General features: G+C 36.9%; 1 protein-coding gene across 1 annotated transcript in view; it reads left to right on the plus strand.

Moving 5' to 3' along the window:
* Nucleotides 1–21915, plus strand: part of C1H8orf34 (chromosome 1 C8orf34 homolog) — a 148558-nt gene that overhangs the window by 9828 nt on the left and 116815 nt on the right. Inside the window, exons 2-3 of the mRNA XM_066332160.1 lie at nucleotides 14115–14262; nucleotides 15201–15332. Coding sequence (XP_066188257.1) covers nucleotides 14115–14262; nucleotides 15201–15332 — 280 coding nt within the window. The remainder of the gene's footprint in view (nucleotides 1–14114; nucleotides 14263–15200; nucleotides 15333–21915) is intronic.

Here is a 21915-nt window from a genome sequence, read left to right on the forward strand (position 1 = left end):
CATAGGCCAGTTAGGGAAAGAAAAGGTTTATGATGCAGACCCTGTGATAGCTTTGTAGAGATGGAACTGGGGGCTTTTATGTAATTAAGGATATTATTTCATTTGAAGAAGAAAAGAGAGATGGGCCGATTTCCATGATTGGTTGTATTGGGATTTCTCAGACTGAAATGTGTGTGCACGTGCATGCTCTCTGAAATGCATTCAGATACTCTTAAACACTGGGACAGAGAATCCTTTGTGTGCTGACAGAGATCCCATATAACTGTGGCCGATGTTAGCTGTATGTTTGTGTTCAGACACATTTTATTACTTGCACGTGTCCACTGCAGTTGGGCTCCATACACCCAATGTGACCTGAGGATTCTGAAGAGTCTTGCCCTTCCTACGTAATGAGGACATAGCACAGATGTTCAGGGAAATGCAAGCTGAGGTGAAGACCAAGGTTTGCAGATGTAGAAATCCCTCTGGTGTGCCATATGAACCGCCGCCCGTTATTGTGCTGAGGACATACTTTTGCATGGTGTAGAAACCGCAGTTAAAAAAATTTAAAGAGGTGTTTCAGAGCTCCTCCTAAGTGTGTCATGGTTCAGAATAATGCCGTTATTCAGAGTATATACCATGGTTCAGAGTAATGCCTGTAGTCTAATATAAAGTGTAAGACAGTGAAGTTATGTAGAGACAAAGGCTGATGTAGACTTACCAATAAGGAACAGTGCAGAGAAATAAACACAAAAAGAAGACTGAATTACTAGAGTAACAGATTTAATCTTGATTTCTTGTTCCCTGAAGGAGGAATACCTGAAAGAAAAAGACATCAGGAGAGAAAAAGAAACTCAAGAGAATTTATTTTATTCAGTATTTCTCTATGATAATAGAAAAAAAACTGGAAAAATGAAGTTGGCCAGAATGAAGATCCACTTAACATTTACTTAAACACTGAAAAAAAAGTTAAGTAGTAAGGAGAGGAAATAAAATATATAGTAGTTAGGATACTAAAATGATAGGGAGTTATCTGTCTGCAGTTCTTACTTCTGCTGATGCTGTCCTACTGCATTATCATGTATTAATTTGTGCTTGTGTTTCCCCTTCCTTTGTCTTGTTTATTTGCCTAGAGCCTGCAAACCACTCTGGTTCCTATGGTGTTCACATGGTTTAGGAGTTTTCATAGCAAGGCCCTGAGCTCATTATGGGCTTTCTGCTTTCCCTTCTTTCTTTGCGCTGCCTCAGTGCCTAGTGGTGCTATTAATCCCATTAGCTGGTGCCACACAATCAAGAAAAAATTGATTTCTCCCTCCTTCTCTGTGGCTCAGTGTGGCTGTTCAGAGCACTGACAAGTCTCAAGACTACAGCGCGGTCCATGTAATCATGCTGTATTCCCATGGGAGCCCTGCTGCAGTTGGTGAGACCTTGATTTACAAGAGAAAGGCCTTCACTCATAACCAGGCAGATTTACTATAATGTTAAATAAAGAGCAATCAAATCGTCAGGAAGCTTTAATTGGGCAATCGCTGTCAGGGTTGGGAGGTTATTTTGCAGCCTTGGAAACAAACAAAAACGTACACTAGTGATTCACAGACATTGTTTTCTAAATAAAAAAGCGTGAGAAAATCAGATTAATAATGCTTTGGCTATTAAAAATAGCTCTACAGCTCCCAAACCCTATCATCATCTAAAATCACCCAGATTTCAGCTTCTAGAAATAAAGTGATTTTTAGTTGCCTAAGCAATTGCAGTTGTGATGGTAGAAGTGTCTGATGAGAAATGATGGGCCTAACTCTGGTTCTAGATATAATTCAATTTATCTGTCTTTAAGAATTACAATTGTTATCCATAGAATGTCTCCAGTTGTTAGTAGGGCTCTAGCTTTCTAGTAAAATATAGACCTTTAGTCCTTTGTTTGAAAACCTGAGCCAGAGGACTGCTCCTGGGTGTTGCAGGTCATGGTCCCTGGTAGGCTAGTGAGGACGAGGTGACTAAATCCATAGTGACAGTTTATGTGGAGGAGATAGTCAAAGTGCAAATGACACTTTCAAGAAACATACCAGTTCTGTGTATATATTAAAGTTACCTTGTTTGGGCTAGAAAGTGACTTTAATAAGTTGATCCATATGATATAATTATTAGTACTCATATTTTTTAAGTCTTTAAAATAATTTTCTGCTACTTTTTCGTTCAGGAAAAATATATTCACTAGCTTGTATTTTTGGTACACAGTGATGATAATTATTTTTTTTTCTTCTTTTTCTTAATTTTCTTCTTTTTCTAATTATTCTTAATTACACTTTGCATTTTATAATAATGGCTTTAATATTGCCATCATATGTGTAGCTTAGCTAATCTATAACTTACAGAGTGAAAAGTGTGTCTAGCTTATGTAAGCTAGTATTTATTTAGCTGTCCCCATTATCTCAGACCTACTTTATCTGTGGGCATGTTAGAAGTGTCAGCCTTAAGCCTGTGCAACCAATGCACTTGGCCTGAAAGATCAAATAGTGGCATCCGACATCCTCTTATTTCAGAGCCTTTTTTACAGCTTGATACTGACACAGTTCTCCATTTTCAACTGCTCTTTAGTGCTACTGTGAGTTCTTTCACATTACTTCCTTAGCTGAGGGTTTTTTAAGGACTTGGACATGCAAGCTAGTTGTCGTGAAACCAATAATGGCATGAGACCTCTCTTTGATTAAATGTGTGTTTGGATGTAATCCATGATACATTTAGTGTGTGTGGTCAACAAAGTTTGGTATTTTTCCTCATACAGTTCAACTGTATGATCACTTCTGCTCATCAGTTGTTTTTTGCTGAATAATTCATTTCTGGGCATGATTTTAGAATATACTTCCTCTAAGGAGGAAGTGTCTTGTCTGAAGGAAGTTTTCCAGTGACTCTTTCTGTCCAGAAGTTGGATGGGGATATGTTCTTCCTCATGGTGCTTCACAAGAGGCAATACAATTGTGGAAGGCAGGGAAGTAGAGTGAGAGACCTTTGTCTCTTTTGATGGTGGTCAGATCTCTCTCTTTGATTTGTGATATCTCAAAGCACATGTGCACTGGTTAAGCTGCTTTTTTAATTTTATTTTTCTTTTTTTGTGCGTGTGGTTTTTTTGTTTTGTGACTCTAGTAGCCAAACCTGGGTGAAAAAAAGAGCATCCAAGTGGCAGTTCCACGTAAGATGTTGTAGTTGAGTCTAGGCACAGGGATTTGGTTTTTGGATGTGGAAATAAGTTAATGCAGGACAGTCCTGATACATGTTTAGAATGAATTGACATTACTTGCTTCAGGATTAAAATACTATGTTTCTTAAATGAACAAAGCTAAACATTATTTAGGTATCCGTGCTGTTCTGAATCTGACTACTGAATTATGCCTGCATGCCTTCTGGGGAATAGGGTTGTGTCTTTTTTCAGGGTATGTTTCAAGATGTTCAAAGAAGAATGTAAAATATTACCCTTCCTATATGTAGTTAAATCAATGTCTGCTGCAAATCTCTGTTATCTTCATATTGTATTATCATCTTCTGGCTGTAGTGAGGAAAAGGTACCGTATTGTGACAGAAATTGTCTGGACATGTTGCAAAGGGACCTGACTGATGTGTTTTGAGTCTTATTCCAAGGCAGCACACAGCCAGTAAAGGAGGTGCACAAGTAAATCTGTGGAGAGGATCTGGGACTGTGCATTTTCAGCAGGGCAATCTTGGTGCCTTGCATTGCAAGCACAGGGTTTTCTGTCCTAGGAGCAGCCAGCTGGGCAGCATGGTGTTCATCCTCAGTAGGCAGTGTTATCTCCTGGGCTCAGACCTCAGCCTTGCCAGGTGTGTGTGTTTGGAAACCTCGACCCTGAAGGGCCTGATTTCTGGAGAATCCCAGATGGCAGCCTGGGAGTGCTTCCCCAAATTGCAGCCATTTCTAGCTGGAGACAGGCAGTGACTGTAACTTCTCAAGGCTGAGGCAGAGCAATGAACCTGGTCATGCCAGTGGGAAGCAGTTTGGGAACCTTGGAAAGTGATTGGAGACACGTAGAACATGGGTACCTCTGCACTCAGTGTTAACATTTCCCTTCCTATGTGATTTTGCTGCTGTGTCTCTCTTACCTGATACTTCACAGCTCATATTGGATTCTAAACCTGTATACTTCAAGCCTGCTGATCTGTTTAGGTCAAAATGGACCACCTTGCATGTTTTCTCCTTATGTATTCTTATCTTTATTTATTTATTTTTTTGGTCTGACTGTGATTGGATCTTCATTCTCAGAAGTTTATTTGCCTTAAGTAATGGAAATATCTATTTTAATTTGACTTAACATAAAGAGATAGTCCATGAAGGCAGAAAACATTAGAGATCTGTCAGAACTTTGCAAAAAAATGTTAAGAGACAAAAGAAATCATTGAAGTATTTTCTTTGTCACCTTGGTTGCTGATGAGGAAAATCACAGAGGTAATTTTGGTTTAACTGATGGATGATAAAAATCCATATGGAAGGTATCAGAGGTGGATTTTTCTTCCCCTTGAACTGGAATTATTAAAGTATCTTCCTAGTTGCAGCTAAAGATAGATTCAGGTACAGTGATACCTTTTTGAAATTAAATAGTTTCCAGTATCATGTGGCAAATTCATCTATTTATTGGATGGTAGTACACAAAATGGAGAAAGATCTCTAGAGTGTAAAAACAAATTAGTCAGTATTTCCTTTGTACTAGTTAACCACACGTATTTAGATATTTATTAGTATATTGGTAATTCATGCATTTATAATCAAGTTTTGTTAAATCTGTGGACTGATGGGTTCTGCATGGCAAAAGATTCTTGTATTCTTGCATATATAGAGACCAGTTGTTTCATTCATATTTCATTGTGGGATTTGCTTTTTTTTTCCAAAAAGCAAAGTTCAAGTGTGTTCATGAAGCAAAAGCTTGGTCTATATTTAAGTGAACACAGGTTGAAATAACTTAATATAAAAGTATTACTTGTAACAGTAAAAAGCTGTCAGAGAAGCGGTGAGTATAAGCAGCGTTGAACTGAACTGAACATGACTAAGTGTTCTCAAAAGTGTTTGAGAGCTTGCAGAGAGTCTGCAGTGCTGGTTATCCTGGCAGATAGTGCACATCTTGTGTTACTGTGACCAATCAGTGTGACCTTTCCTGTGGGAGGGAAAATAGGGTACAAGTAGTTTTAAGTCAATCAAACAACTCCTTACATGTGGCATAACCTCTTTGTCTTCTTAAAATGCTATATAAAAAGCACGTCTTAGGATTATATAAGGAGTTTTGGGCACGTTTGCAGTATATAAATGCTACAAATATAAAAAACTTCTTTGTATTTTGCTGTGGTGAAAAGTAATTTCCAGATTTTTCCATGGCAATAAATTCCAACCTTTTCAGTTGAGAAATCTCTGTTGTATTGTTGCATATTAAACATTTAATTCTGTTTAGAAAGCTCATTGCAACATTGGTATGAAGTCTTAGGAGACCAAGTCAATCTCTCACAGGAAAATAACAGGAAATTAAGATGTGTTTCTGAATAGATATTAATCTATTCAAAGTGTATGAATAAAACTTGTAATTATACTGCATATTGCTCATAGTTGTTTAGTTCCTGTAATAAAGGAACATTTTCAAATTATAAGATTCAAGTAATTTTAAACAATCAGGGAGTGTGCATTAACTTCTTTGACATTTGTTTAGTGAACATTGCTGGGGCAAATTAGGGTTAACTTATGTAGGCAGCTAAAGTCAAGGTGATTAAATCTGTGTTACAACTTCCCCACCCTGGACTCTTATAACTCACATTCCCTATTTTATGTCGCTGTAATTGCTGGTTATTATTTGAAGTTCCATGTGACAAGTTTAAAAATTCTTGGTCAAAATAAAAAAAACCCACGAAATTTTTATAATAATTTTAATGCATGGAAGTAAGACAGAATATTTAATAACTTTGGCTATACATACTGGGCAGTAGAATGTTTTAAAACATCTTTTCACATTTATCTTTCTGTGTAACATGAGTAAATCTAATGGTGTAGTAATGCAAAGTTGCTGGAGGAGTGTTTGGGAGGAGAAAGAAAAGCACCTGGGAAGTTCAGTGGTTGCTGCACACATTCTTAAAATGTGTATTGTTGAAGTTGTTCATGGGATGCAATTGTAAGGATTTCCATCAATCTTCAAAATGTCCATTTACCTTTTTCTTTTTTTTTTTTTCTTTTTGGTAGCCTTCCAGAAAGAAGGAAGGAATTATTTGTAATTCTACAGTCACAGAGCAGTGGTCTAATTCATCTAGGCATTTTAAGCATGCCCATGCCTTTGTAATTATCTACTTCTTAGATAAAGAATATCTAAGCCGAAGGGCTTTGCTGAGTCAATTCCTTAATATACCAATTGGGTTTTTTTTCATATATGGCCTTCTCCTGATCACCCCTCATAAACCCTCAATAACCCTTTCTATAGTGGTACTGTACTGGGTCTTGACAAGGACTGGATTTTCTTCACAGGAGCCTGTATGTTGGTGTATTTCAGATTTTTGACTGAAAAGTGTTGGTACACCAGTCTTTTAGCCTGTTGCTTAGCAGTGGTTGCACAGGGTCAAGGCTTTCTCTGTTCTTCTCTCTGCCCACCAGCAAGCAGGCCCGGGGTGGGGACAGGCTGGAAGGGGACACAACTGGAACAGCTGACCCAGCTTGGGCAAAGCGATATTCCTTACCGTAGAATGTCATGCTCAGCGATTAAACCTGGGTAGTAAATTTTCTGAAATAACTTGCTTCTAGACTGGCAAGGCAGTGGGAGGTGGTGAGTGATTGCCTTGATATCACTTGTTCTTTGATTTTGTGGGGTTTTATTCTTTTCTCCTTCTTGTGGTTATTAAGCTGTCTTTATGTTGACCCATGAATTTTTCTTGGTTTTGCTCTTTTCATTTTTTCCCCATCCCACTGAGGGTGGGAATGAGTAAGTGGCTGGTGTGTGCTTAGCTGCTAGTTGGGGTCAGGCTACCAGAGGTAGCCACAAAAATACCTGCTACTTTAGTTTCTAGCATTACTCTTCCTCAAAAAAAATCGTATTCGGCAGATTGAAGCTAAGTCAGTGAAGCTTAAACTGGAAATATGATGAGATTTTTTAACAGTTGCAGTACTGAGTAATTGCACATGGTGGAACAAGTGATTTCAGCTTAGACCTTGAAATTGAAATAATATTACTTCAGCTGATCGGAGAAAGATCAGCTCCAGCCTGTTGAGTTAGCTTTTAGGTAAGGCAGTGGTGTGCAGTCAGTATTGTTTTATGGGTGTAATTTAAGTCCAGGTTGTAATAGTCTTTCCTAGTCTTTATCTATGAGTATTTCTTTTGATGTAAATCCTACAGACCTTTCAGAAAACCAGCAGTTTTCATTTTCTTTGGCTGAACTGTGAAGTGCATGCCTTGAGGGCAGAATTTCGGTGGTTGATAGAGTGGTTGGAAACTGAGGAAGGATTCTGAATTATGCTTCAGGGAAACCTTACAGTGTTTCTGCAATAACATGAACTACCCTCACCTGATAAATCCTTCCTGAGTTCAGATAATGTTATGGTAGGCATAAATCCACAAGTGTGAGATTGTCATGCAGAGATACAGGATTGCAGAAAGAAGTACAAGCTATCGTAGGAAGTCTTAGTGATTTGAAGACTAAACTATGGGAGAAAACGTGGTAACTGTTGCCATGATTGGCATCTCTTGAGAGCATGTCTTAAACCTTTTCTTCTTCTACTGAGAATTATTTAATGTTTTAGAGTTACCTAGTAGCAGTGACTTCTCTCTTGACAGCATTCTTGGAATGCTTGAATGGGAGAAAGGAAATACTTCAACAAAGCCATAGATTGAAGATGTTGGAAGCTATTTTGTAAACTCAGGAGTGGCAAAATAGATTTGGGACAATGGTATTTGAAATACTGAGATTAGGAGAGGAAAAAACCTGTAAGGATAAGTAAGTGAAAAGATGCAGCAAGGGGTTGAGACAGATATTTGCATGTTATAATGAGTGTGGTGGAGTTTGATAAAATGTTATGAACTTACTCAGTGAAACTTGGAAATTGTCCACCAGACCCCATCCATTCCTAAGCAGGATCAATGATGTGTATTTTATCAGGTATCATGCATGAGTTGGAATTATTTCAGATAGAGCTAGTTCATCTGAGTCAGGAAACTGATACGATCTGCAAAGGATTTACAGTGGAACGAGTCTGCTGTTTCCATTCTGCTCTCCAGAGTCCCCCTAAAAAAAATGGTTAGTAACATAGTCCCCAAAATTGTTTTTTTCTTATTGAATTAATACAGATATTTAGTAGATGAACACTTAAGAAAGCAAGCTATTCAATGATGTTTAGTTTCAGACTTCCTCTTGTTATTCTCATTCTATAAAATGTTACCTGTGCCACTAGTCCCATACGTTAGATTTCCCGAGCAATGCTGCCTTTTGGGAATTTTGTTTGCATCAAAGCATCAGAGCCACCATATCAGCTTTGTACTTTCATTTTTACTTCTATGTCCAAAGTAATTTCTCTGTGGGTTGTATTCCCATGCTGTGTACTATGGTCTTGTGATATTAAATTTAACTCCGCAGCTGTCTGAAATGGCATCAGTGAGGTTTTGAAAAGAGGATGTGTTGGTTGAAAATTTTTTCGTCAATTCCAGGTACAAGTCTGAATATTTTCATGAGCAAGCTGAATAGGACTACTGTTTGTTCTCAACTGTTATTCTGCCATGGTTAGTTTGAAGCAAAAAGTATGGTACAGGCGTGTGAATTTTGTTTATGTGGAAATTTGTGTAGAATTGAATAATTTATTTTATGGGGAGATGTGATGATCCTTCCATGAATAAAAAATATGTTGAAGTCCATTTCGTTTATAGTTTATAATGTGATTTTACTACTTTTAATTAAAAATTGCTCAAGAATATTTAAAGCCTGACTATTTTCCAGAAGAAAGATGCTGGTGTTTTTTCATTTATTTCCATAGAAAATAATCTTTTTTTGGTAGAAGCAGTCATTTCTGCTCTCATTTAAGAATTGCAGACTTAATTTAGGCAGTCAGAATAATGTTAAAATATACTTTAAAAATTATTTATTTTTGTTTCCTTGCTTTGTTACTGCAGTAATCAGAATGGAATTCTAACAAAAACGTGTCAGTCATTAAAAAGTTTCTTAAATCTGCTGTCCTTCCACAAGTTTTCCCTCAATTTTATATCTTCTTTGTTCACTTATAGCCTGTATGAAGGGGTTAGCAAGTCTAAATGTAGATGTCTGTATAAGTGTCCAAGCTTCACTGTAGTCAATGCATATATCTCCAATAAGTCAGTGGAGCCAGGAGAGCAATTCTTCTCATTCTAAGTAGACATACTCTGGCTGGTCAGCTGGGAGACATCTAGCCCCTCATGACTTTTTATTGACAAAGTCACTGCTGTCATCGCTGTGAAGACTTGATGTATTTAATTGTATTTAGACTTCTAATTTAATCCATGAAAAAAGAGCATAACACAACCAGAATCTGTGCACGCTGTGCCATAGTCTATAAAAGTCTGTACAGTTAAAATGTGATTGTTGTGCAGTTACTGTTACCAATTACAGGGCAAGGTAGAATGTCTCTTAATTAACTTAATAACCTGATAGGTACATTTAGACAGGCCTAATTAGGACTTTCTTGTAATTGGGCCTATGATTAATGGACTGTGAAGACTGTTTCATTTGTATTAAATGCATGGACAGTTACAAGGAAATTAGAATTTGAGCCTTCATTGAATAACTAATAGAAGACCTCAGGATAGCACAACAGTGAAAGATATAAAGAATTCTTTATGAATTATTGTTTATAAATTCTGTATATTCTTTACAAATAATTCATATATTAAACCACTAATTTAGACCTGGTGTTTTTTCTTTTACAGCCTCATTAGGCATGCATAAATCTGTTACGGAAAATATCCACAAGTGTGCTTTTACAAGTTATTTTTTTTAAACAGTTTAAGTAACTTAGTTCAATGAAACTAGTGAGTGTAGGAGCATATGAAGATACCTTTACAAGGTATGAAGAAAGAAGAACTGATTTGCACAGTACAAGGTAGAAGCCCTGAAGCAGTTAACTCTAAGACCATATTTCACCTTGCTGTTCTTTCTCATTCTGCCTTCAGACAGGCCAGAGCCTAATTTGGGGCAATATAACTAGGAAAAAGCAGGACCTGATGTATTCATCTGGGTGCTCTGGTCTGTAGTAACCACGGAAGTTTCCTTTGGCCCCATTTCTGTGCTCCAGTGTGTCTTGAGGGTGCACAGGGAATTCATAATTACTGACTTCTGAACGGCTTCTTCGATTCTTATGCAACTAAGAAAGAGAGAGACTATATGGAGTCCATTGACAGAAGAGACAAGAGGGCGTAGAGTGAAAGGAAGACACAGCAGTGGAAAGAAGATAGAGAGAGAATAGGTAGTGAGCAGTTCATTTGGCAGCATGGAGACCCAATCTGCCATGGTTTTTTATTTGTTGTTATAAGGCATGTTGTGCACAGAACAACAGACGTCCTTTATTTTAATTATAGAAAACTTAGACATTTGAGCTAGAAATGTGAAGAGTATAATTAATATTTTTAAGAGACTTGTCTTTAGGTGTCTTGCATTTCTGTTTTTATGAAGGGTTGAAACTTACCTGATGATTTGTTCATAAAAAAATCAATCTCAGTTTCAATGATCTTGTGCCATTTTTGTTCTGCTGTTGATGCAGAGGCGTCTTCAGTGAGACTAGTTGGTCTTTTTTATTTTTCTTGTGAAACCTTGCCTACTTAGCACGTTGTGAGTCAGATCAGACTGCTGCTAACCAAAAAGGAATTTTATTTTTGTACCTTGTATGCTTCAGTTTTTCTTATTTAATACATCCACTTTTGTCATCTTTTTTAAAGACATTTCAAACGTGTGAAAGTATATTTAGAGTGCCATGTAGTATGTTATTCCTCCTGTCTATTAAGATGTCACCCGAGCAACAGATGAGATCATCACATAAGCTTTTGATCATTTAATCAGAAGTTTAAATTAATTTTGCTAGAGAATGGTGCTAGAATGAGAGTACCCTTTAATTGGCATTCCAAATATCTTTTCATCACCAGAGAAATACGTGTTTTTACTTAAAAAATTAGGTGAGCACTCACTGTGTACAGTTAATGTTGGTGTGAAGCTTTGTGCCTTTTTTTTTGTTGCCTGGCTGGGGTTTGGCTTTATTTTTGTTTTTCTTCCCCCACCAACCCTTCACCTCACAGCATAGCCAAGCAACTGCAGGCAGCTAGCATATTTCCATGTAATTGCCAATTTGCTGGGAGTGACAAAAGTCTCAAAGGAAATTTGAGCTTGAAGAGCACAGGTTGAGAGCTAAACAGATGGAGTTGTGTCCCTTGATGAACTGGGTGGCAGAAACTGGTGGAAGGGCAAAGGCAGTGAGGATCATGGGGCTGTGATCCTATTTCTGGGATGTTTGACAGTGTGCGAGGCAAAAAGATATGGAGGAGAGCTAATACCTTCAGCATGTGAATGTTAATTTACACAGAGTGTATGTCTGAAGCTATTGTTATTGGAGTGGAGGTGTTCTTTGCGCCTTGTCTGGAGTTCAGGAACTCCATGGAAAGTGGTAAATTTGAGACCTCTTCCAAACCTTGCTTGAAGCAGCTTGAGAAGCAGATTCGCAAGAGTTTCTTTCCTCCCCTTTCGCAGTGGAATACTTGTAATAAAGAGCTTTGTTTTCCTAAATGGCAGATTTTGTAACCTGAGTTGCCTTTGTGTTAATTTTAAGTTGCATTTACTTTTAATGACATTTCTGAGAGTGCTTGAGGCAAATTGATTTGAGGCTTATTACACAAATAAGTAGGATTTTTTTTTGAACTTCAGACTCTTCAGTTTATGAGGATTTCAGCAATAATATATGTATTTTTTTCTTTCTTTTTTTTTTTTTTTTTTTACTTTAAGTGTACAGGATTGGTACAACATGTTCGGTATTCCAGATAAAAGTAGCCTCTCTCTACAGTTCTTTAAAATTTTTTAACTACTGTCTCAGAATAAGACTGAGTATTCTCTGAGACAGCACAGATCTCTATATCACTCAGGTCTTACTATCAATATGATAGTAGGTACAAAAAGTGATCCTTTTTAATAGGATCTTATTTCACATTCACCTTGGTCTTTGGTTTTTTTTTGCTACATCTCAGAAGAGGTAAGGAATCCTGTAAATAGTTTTATTTTATTAGATGAGTTTCTGTTACTGAAAGACCATTTCTTTCTGCTACAAGCAAGTCGGTTATGGCAACAATCAGGTAGCATTTGTCCTACATTGATATGTAGGCATCCTAAAACGTCTCATTTTTCTGTATTATCTTTTTTAATACTATGTTAATATTGAAGTGTTTTACTAATCTAAGACAAAAATAATTTTCAAACTATGATTCTGAGAAATTATTTGAATTACAAGTCAGCTGTAATAGATTGGTATTTTTCCTTTGGTAATAGAATCCTCTTCAGTGGAATTACTGAAGCTATTGTGGTCCAATATAAGCACTAGATTACATCTTTCCATTGTCACTAATTCTGCATTTTGGCAGGGAATAGAATAAAGGTTTGCTGTTAGAGTTGCCAAGCAACTAAAATATGAATTACTCAAATTTCTAAATTTTTCTTGTATGATATATATTGATAGGTTTCTCCTACCTTGGTGAGAGGCAGTCTAGATGAAGTTGTGCTCCATAGCTTCAACATTTCTAAGATTAGTAAGTAACTTAATTTCTCCCTGTGGAGTTCCAGTTCAAAACCAAAGACACCCAGGGTTTTTCATTTCACTGGGGAAAAGTATCAAAAATGACAAAATGACATCACAGAAGATTGTGTCTTCACAAGACATGAGATAGGGTGTATTTCTCCTTTTTTGTGGACAAAGGTCTTGCTGTGCCTTAGTAATCCTGTGTGTAGTTATTCATGTTTGCTGCTATTTGGTATACTTCCTCTGAAGTATCTTTTCCCATCATACTTAACTGATGGTAATTCTAAGTAACTACTGACCTTTGAAAAGATTTTTTTTAAATGAAAGTGTGTGGAAAAAATGAAGTGGGGATAGGCTTTGTGTGTAAGTTGTGTTAAGATTTATGCTTGGGGATAGGTGAAGAGAGAAATATATACTCTGAATAACTTAGCTGTTTGGGGTTTTGTTTGTATTTTTGTTCTCATTTTGTTGTACATTTCTGTAATTTTTTACTTCTGTGGCGCTTTTTCATTTTGCAGTGGCAGCCACAGATCTCCTGTAGAACTACATGAGTTTCAATGTCACTTCACCTGCCCTGAGTCATTCATTTCCTCTCAGAGCACATGTGCAGAGCAGAGCCACAGTTTCTTTCTGGCTTCCTAATGTGTTTTATGCCTAGGAAGCCAGAAAGAAGGCCAGCAGCAATAATGGAGAGTGTTTCTATTTCTGCAGCCCTGCCCAGCCAAGGTGCAGAACAGCAGTTGGATAGTACCAATGCGTGGCATAGAAGATGCTTTCCTGTTGATATTGGCTTTGACAGCATGTCTGCAACAGTGCAATAAAACATTTGTTTATTTCTATACTATAGTATTTTTGAACGCTTGCTTTAAAAACCGTCTGCCTGTTTCATCAGACCTTGGAGCTCCCAGATATGAATGCATATTCAAACCAGACAATTGTTCTATGTCTGGATGAGATGAAAAATTCGCAAACTTTCCTGATGCTCCAGTTTCCAATGAGAAGAGACTTGGAGGTATTGGTCAGAGAAGAGCTACTTGCAGCTCTAAAGAGATGCTGGTTCTGAGTGGTTAAATGGACAGTATTACTGTTTGGTGTAAATTTGATCAGGTAGTAGCAGGGATTGGCTTTTTTAACCTAAGAGAGTGTTTAGGCTGAGATCACTTCAGATATGAGTACTTCATAGCTACTACTACTTCAAAGCTAGCAGTAGTTTGAGGAGGTGGATGTTCCAGCGGTTTTCTTCAAATTTGAAAACAAACCATTTCTTTATAAATGCCTCTTTTTTTTTTTTTTTTTTTTTTTTTTTTTTGTTAATACAGGATTAGTTAAGGTGCAATATCTCACTAGTTTTTTATTTTGGTTTAATTTTCTAAAGGAGTTGATGACCAAGCTGATAACAGAGACACCTGACCAGCCAATCCCATTTCTAATTGATCATCTTCAGTCCAAGCAAGGAAACCGTGGTCAGCTTCAGAGAACATTGTCTGGCTCTGCTGCCCTCTGGGCAGAGAGTGAAACATCAGGTATGTTCTGTGTGCTAGAAAGGGCTGGTCTCTGGTTTAATCTTCCTAGACTTATGTCCATGATTTCCTGGATGCACGTGTGCAGCAGTTACTGAACAGGAACTGTTCTATGGTTTTGAGAATGCAGAATAAATGCTGTTTGTCCAGCAAATACTGAATTTAATATACATTGCTGTCTGTCAGCTCAGCCTATGTGTATATCATGTGAGTATGGATCAGAGTTACAGAATGGAAGCAGTCACACTCTCAGTGAGAGAGGTTCTTTTGCTGTCCTCTTTCTTTGTTTTCCTTTTCCCTCACATGGTGTGTTTGTGCCTGAGATTAACCTCTACTGAGGTATTCTTTTAATAATACATATTTTTATATACCTATAATCCCAACCCTTAATGAAGAGATGCTATGCTACTTTTTAAACTCCAGTGTGAATAATTTATGATTTTAAATCTTCAGAAGCATTAAAATAGTGTTCTGAAATAGTATTTGTTCTGATTGTAAAGTAGAAGTCTTGATATTCATATTTTGTTACAAGCTCCTATTACAATATTAGTTTTGTGTTTAAAAATTGGCTAATGATCTGTTTCAGACTACAGAGCTTAAATAATTGCTGATAGCCAAAGTGGTAATTTACTGACAAATCAACCATTTATATCAAATGCACAGTTTTAACATAGTGAAACATGTACACAACGTGGACATTAAGGACTTTTTCTTAACAAAAATAACTTTTTTAATGAGGGACATAATAATTTCTGAATTTTGATATTTAAAAAGTGGAGTAAATATACTAAATACAAAAAAAAAAATCAGGACTAGGAGAAAAAAGGGGTTATCTTTAATTTGGATTGGTATACCTCCGGGGTTTTTTGATTAATTTTTTTTAAGCCTTTGAAAAATGACCTTACAAATGTTATGATTATCTAATTTGATTCTTTTAACAGAAAATAAAGGAGCAAGAAGAGATTTTAGAAATTATGATAAGCCTTGGCAGGTAAATGCAAAAAAGCCTAAAAAGTCAAAGAGCGACCTTGCTGTGTCCAACATTTCTCCACCATCGCCGGAGTCCAAGTCATGTAAGAAAGCTTCACTACATTAATAATTTGTGCCAACTTTCCAAACTGTAGTATGTTTTTCGTTTGAATAAGGTTTAAAATGGAAAGCAAACTGTGAGAAGATGAAATGCCTATATATATGTTAGAAGAGTTTGATGCTTGCCTTAATCTCACTTGAATTATGAATATTTTTTAATGCCCTATATATATCTCATCATCTGTAGATATAAAAGAATTCTGGGTTGATTGATTAAAAAACAGACTAATATCTGGGTGTCTTGCATTATTTTGGGTTGAGATACTGATTATAGTTTGTTATTTTAGTTGGTATTGCCATTTTGCGCATGTAAAGTCTGTTCTGTTGATATTGGCCTAATAGATTTTTTTCTGTGTGTCAGGCAATTCAAAACTATGAATTATAACCAGATACTGTTCAAGGTATGGGAGTGGTGTCAGCAGAACAGATGTACTGTTCTGAGAATTGCTGAAGGGATCTAAATGTACAGGGAAGAAAAGGCAGAGTAGAAATAGAGCAGCTGAAGAGAATATTATCAACTACCTGTAAAAAATTAGTGAAAATGAAGACAACAAGGCTTAATATGAAGTATGCTTCCTGTGTACTGGCTATTGAAGAAACGTAATTTTTAAGCTCGATTCCTAATGTTGGGTTTTTTTGACAAATATATATATCTACAGTCTGCATACATATGTACATATACTTACACACCCAGGGAATTGGTTGTACAAGATTTTTCTCCAAAATAAATTGAAAAATTATATTTTCTGCTGTTGACTCTTGTAGATTTTTGATATTTTTACAGTAGCCAAATCTTTATAACTCTGAGTGTGACTAGGCGTACCAGATGAGAACAGAGATAGTATGCTGCATTAGAAAATTTGTTGTCTTTCCTTAAGAAGCAAGATGGGAAAGTCAAGACTTCAAAGGAGTCAAAAGAAAATTGCCCAGTGACCTCACTAAGTCATAATATTGCACAGCAATGGCTAAAGTAAATAATGATAAATTTATGCAATAAATGCTTTTGTGCTTTTGAGTGATTAATAATTTGTATGGTTGTGAAACATTCTTTACTGAGAATAAATAATGGCAACAAGTAAAAATAGCTGTTACAGGTAGCTGTATCCCATTGTACAGGATTTTCTCAGAGTTATTTTTTTCTAGAAATGTAGCATTTGTCTCTGTTTCTTCATGAAGCACATTTCCTGCTTCAAAAGCACTCAAATTTGGTCATCGGTTCCACTGTGCCTCTCAACAGGCACATGAATTTTTAAGTCTGTTCAAAAGAAGCCTGTGGATTTTAATTTATTTTCAAGAATAAATACAGACATTCAAATAAATGCTCATAATCACTCAGTCTGTGTCTAATCTAACAGATTTGCAGGATAACAGCAATTTATAGAGATCCACTGTTAGCAACAGTGGCCAAAAGATATTGTGAGCTCTTTCTGTCATTGTACTGTGTTCCTTCCTTCTGCCCTATGCTTGCTCTTCAGACGCTGTGGTATGCATCAAATAACTTCAATGCCATCTTCTGAAGATTTTGAGTTCTCTGTGTTTGTCCCAGATTGGGGGGTGACACCACATCACATGTGTGCCTACTACAAGTTTTGTGCATGTTGGTCCTGAGGTTGTCGGTTAGGGGGACAAAGAGGAGGCCTATCTATTCCAAACTATCAGGTCTCATGTCAGACAAGGAAATATTTTGTATATCTGTAAGACAGCTGAGATCAAGGATCTGACCTTGTGGACTGAAGGACACTTGATAATACTCTTCAGTCAGTAAGACTTACTCTCAAGCTAGCAAGGCTAGAAACAGCGTGTGGGAGTGCAGCTTTGCCTGCAAAGGAGGTAGAATTAGGGTGTGCTTAGTGCAACTGGACATTGATAAATACATGGTGCTACATGGGATTGATTTTAAGTGTGCTGAAAGAGGAGACTAATATCATTGCAAGGCCATTCTGTCATCATTGAAAGGTCATAATGATTGTGAGATGTTCCTGATGATTAGAAAAATGCTAATACCTCATTGATTTTGAGGAAGGGCAATCTGATCAGCCTATCTTCACCCTCTGCAAGGATTATTGAGCAAACTTTCTTGGAAGATGTTCCTAGTTACAAGGATGAAAATGTGATTTGGAACATCAAGCATGGATTTATGAGACAATGTCTGATCAGATCAACACAGTTGCCCTCCTAGATGAAATAACTGGCCCTGTAACCAAGAAAAAGCAATAGATGTTTCAAACCATGACCTTAGCAAAACCTTAGTCGGCTTCCTGTAATATCCTTATAACTCAGTTGATAAGATGTGGACTCAGTAAGTGGACAAGATGATGTATGGAAAGTTGACTCAGCTGGTAGATTCAAGGGATTGTGACTAGCAGTGCAAAGTCCAGTTGGAAAGTCTTATTTTTAATGGCATGCTCAAGGGACTGGTTCTGAGATTGATGGCATTTATAAGAATTTCCTAATGCCTTGGATGATGAGATAGAATTTCTCTTAGATTTGTAGGTGAGACCAAATTATGGGAAGTGGTTGGTATTCTGGGTAGTAGGACTGCAATTCGGAGGGATAAGACAGAGGAATGGGCTGAGAGGAACCTCTTGAAGTCCAACACAGGCAAATTCAAAATCCTACATCTTGAATGGAATAACCCTGAGCAATAGTGTAAACTGGGATATGTGTGTCTGGAAAGTAGCTTGGCAGAAAAAGATGTGGGTTGCTCATTGACAAGGACTTGAGATACAAACCAGCTGTGGCTGTGTGCTCATGCAGTGCTGAAGGTGACCTGCATACTAGGCTGCAGTAGCAAGAGTAGAGCCAGCAGTGTTTGTTTTTGAGGTGGCATCTGGAGTGCATTGTGAGATACAGTGGTGTACTGGAGCAAGTCCCGTGGAGGCCCACCAAGATAGTGATGACAGGGTTTGAGCATGTGATGGACAAGAAAAAGCTGAAAGAAATTGGTTTGGTCGTACTGAAGAATTTAAAGTTGAGGGGAGATTTTGTTGTTACCGTCATCTGGTATGCTGGGGGATGGATGAGAAGGCATAGTCAGATTTGTCTTCTCGAGAGTGTTTAGTGAAAGGACAAGAGGAGACAAAAATTATAGTGTAAAGGTAGTCAAACACTGGAACATCCTGTCCAGAGAGGCTATGGAATCACCATCATGGGGTATTTTTAAAACTGAGCCAAATAGTCTGAGCAACCTGTCCTCAATGGACCAGTCTAGGGCACCAGTTGGGCCAGAAGACTTCCAGAGGTCCTTACCAGCCTTATTATCCTCTGCTTCCATGCTTTGCTGTTTATGCATTTCCATTCTTTTTTCCAAAACACTGATTTATTTAAACCTTAATTAATCCTATTGTTTTCATTACTTACATCTGCAATTAGTTGTGTCTGCAACTTTTTGAAAATACTTTGTATATTTGAACTACATTTTGTTTTAGTTGCTATCACAGAGGTTGGTTTCAGACATGTGCCTTTTTGCCATATCTTACTTCGCTTATTTTCTGCCAAATAGATTAATATTTTTATATTAATCTATAGATATAATCTGTATATATAGATTGATATTCTAAATGTTCTTTTGACATTTCTTTCTTTATGATTTATGCTAAAATCAGCGAGTACCATGTACCCCTTTAACTACACAGATCAGGAAGTGTGTTTAGAGGGATTTCTGTCCAAACATGCACACCATAATCCATTTGTTTTGTGTCTTCAGCTTCTACCTCTTGTCCTTTTTTTCCCCAAGACATCTCCAAAGAGTTAGTAAGGACTCACCTGAGAAACAGTTTTGCACCTGCTGAGGCCTAAAGATTTACTCTCAGATTTGTGTTTAAAAGAAAAGAACAAATCTCCACACCCAAGAATCTAAAAAGCATTCCCCCAAACAGCCAAAATAAACCCAAAATTTAATGGAGTTCATCAGCTCTATTATGTTCTGTTTCAGAGTTTTTGTCTTGTCACCATCTGGTTCAAATGATCCTGAACTTGTATGTTTATTCAGAACTGTCATTTCATAGGGATGTTTGTGAACATGAGGGTATTTGATTTATTTAATTAGGAATTTTTTTTTCCTTCAGCATAGTGATGTTGACTGCAGTGTGCATGTTATTCCTGCACAAATGTCTTTTCCTTATGCTTTCAACTTTTTTATTGGAAAGATACCTCCACTCCCTCCTGCCTATTATGATCTCAGGTGCACCTGAAACACACAAACAAATGTTAATATCTAAGTCATCTGACCACTTGTTTCGTGTGTGGAAAACTGGAATTAAGCAGAAGCTGCTGCTGGTGTCTGGCAAGGAAGGAGTTTGGAGCTAGGGGTGTTTGTGTGTATATAAATGAAATGTTCAAGTGCTCACATTCTGTAACTGAAGAAAAAAAAATTGGAAGTTTCAAACTAATTTGTAAAACAGACTTCTTGTTTCCCAGCTAGCTGCTTTTAGGCAAAGTAGGTTGATCTCTTCACCACTTCCATATTAAATCAGGTCACAGATCATCCTTTCGTGCTGCTTCAGTTCAGCATTCTCACCACATCCCATATGCAAATACAATGTTGCGTGCTTCTAGTTGCTATCGGTCAGTCTAGGACTGTAGGCCATCATTCTTTCAGCCTTTTAATATCCAGATACTGTATAAACCACTTTGGATTTATTATCAAGGAACTCCAATAGGAATGTTATTACAAGATTTAAATGCATGAGTAATTTTACACTCAAATATATTACACATATTTTTGTTGTTTGAGATGTAAGATGGTCATACAATGCATTAATGAAATGTTGAATTTAATGAGCAACTGGTCTGATTCTGTCTGCAGATCATGGATTGAATAGACTTTCATGGGTAGATAAAACCAGTACTGATCTTGTACCATCATCCAGTAGAAAAATAAAGGTGTGCTGATTTGTGGCAGAATTCATAACACATTTGTGAATGAATCTAATGTGCTTTTATGGCCAGGGCACACCACCAGAAAATCAGAAGTACTGGCAAGTGTGTCTGTCCAGTCTCCTAGGATGGGATGGTGAAATCTCATTGCCATAAAGGGAAACTTTACATCTTTCTGTACAAATGCTACAATGTAGATGTAATAAATCTTCTGAATCATAGGCAAATAATTTCAAGAGAAAGTGTTAAATAATATATAAATCTCCCAAATAAAAGAGATGAGGTTGGGGTGGGTAATGTGATAAGAGATTTGAAATTACTGATATGATTTTGTGGAATGAATGAGCGTTATAAAGAAAGATGAAGGTGAGAGTATAATGAAAGGATTTTGCTTGTATAGTCTATAGTGACACGTGCACGTAAACAATTAATGACAGACTTCATGCTTACATAGGAGGATCGTGTATTTGAAAAGATTCCTAAGAAGGGTCATATAGTGTTTGTAAAGTTCTGAATGCGTCCAGCAAAGCCATTCATTTGAAAATTACCAGTGCTTGTTGATCCTACAGCTGAGAAGATAAAAGTTTATGTTTTGAAAAAATCTGTTAGCAAGAAGAAAATGAACTTGAAAGAACAAACACGTGCTGTATGATGCTATAAATAGATCTTTTAGTACCCATTCATTATTTGAAAGACTAGCTAAGTAGGAAGAGCGTGTCTTCTCTAGAAGTAATAAAAATTTCAGTCAGTTCTAATTCTGTTTTACTTCCCCCTCTGTTTTGATTCTTCAGATTGAGACAAATAATTGTTGAAACAAATTGTATTGAAACATAGAAATAATTCATGACAGCATAACTCTTCTGGTATCTTTTCACGGAAGTACAAAATGGTTCAGTAAAACACAGCTGATTGTACACGAGCATGCAAAGCAAATTTCCACCATGATTTTGACTGATTTCCCACTATCCATCTAGTGAGCTGCAGTCCAAGCTTCCTGTGTTTGTGAGACATTTTTCTGAAATCAGCAACCAGGTCACTGTCTTGAGCAAGTGTCCGTGCTTATCAAGAACAAAGATCTTGGGACTTTTTTTTTTCCCTGATGTGAGTTGGTCCATATACTTGGCAGTTGCTGATTCTGGAAGCTCCACTGCTGTCAAGTAGAACTTACATTTGTTTCATTCAGCTTCTGTCTCATGACAAATTTTGCTTCAAAAGTGTATGCTGTGTCAAAAATCCTTTTTTATTTTGAAAAATGTGTTCTGTTTCAAACTGGTATGGTATCAAATACTAACTTGTGGAAATTTTCTGTAGCCAGGAAGCTCCAAGGTTTGGACATCTTTTTATATGGTTTTACTACATTAAATTGTTGCCTGTTTGTGTTCTGGTGATATTCTGAGATTTTTTTGGTGTGGCAAGTTCAGCATAAACATAGAAAGAAAAGTCTGTCTTACTGTTAGTGAGTGATGCTGTAGAATATAGCACAGGCACACAGAAAGGTGATGGTAAGATGACTGCAAAAGGCCTCAAAAGGAGCATCTGATCTCAATGTTAAACAAAGGTAGGTGAAAATAAAGAGAGCTCTTTATAGAATTTCTTTGCTACTTTATTAAAAAATTTATATTTACAGTTAGTAATAATTTTTAAAAAATACTAGGTGGAATATTTTGTTTCTATGAATAAGAAAAAAAG

Source organism: Sylvia atricapilla, chromosome 1 (assembly GCF_009819655.1).
Source record: "Sylvia atricapilla isolate bSylAtr1 chromosome 1, bSylAtr1.pri, whole genome shotgun sequence".
Taxonomy (NCBI): domain Eukaryota; kingdom Metazoa; phylum Chordata; class Aves; order Passeriformes; family Sylviidae; genus Sylvia; species Sylvia atricapilla.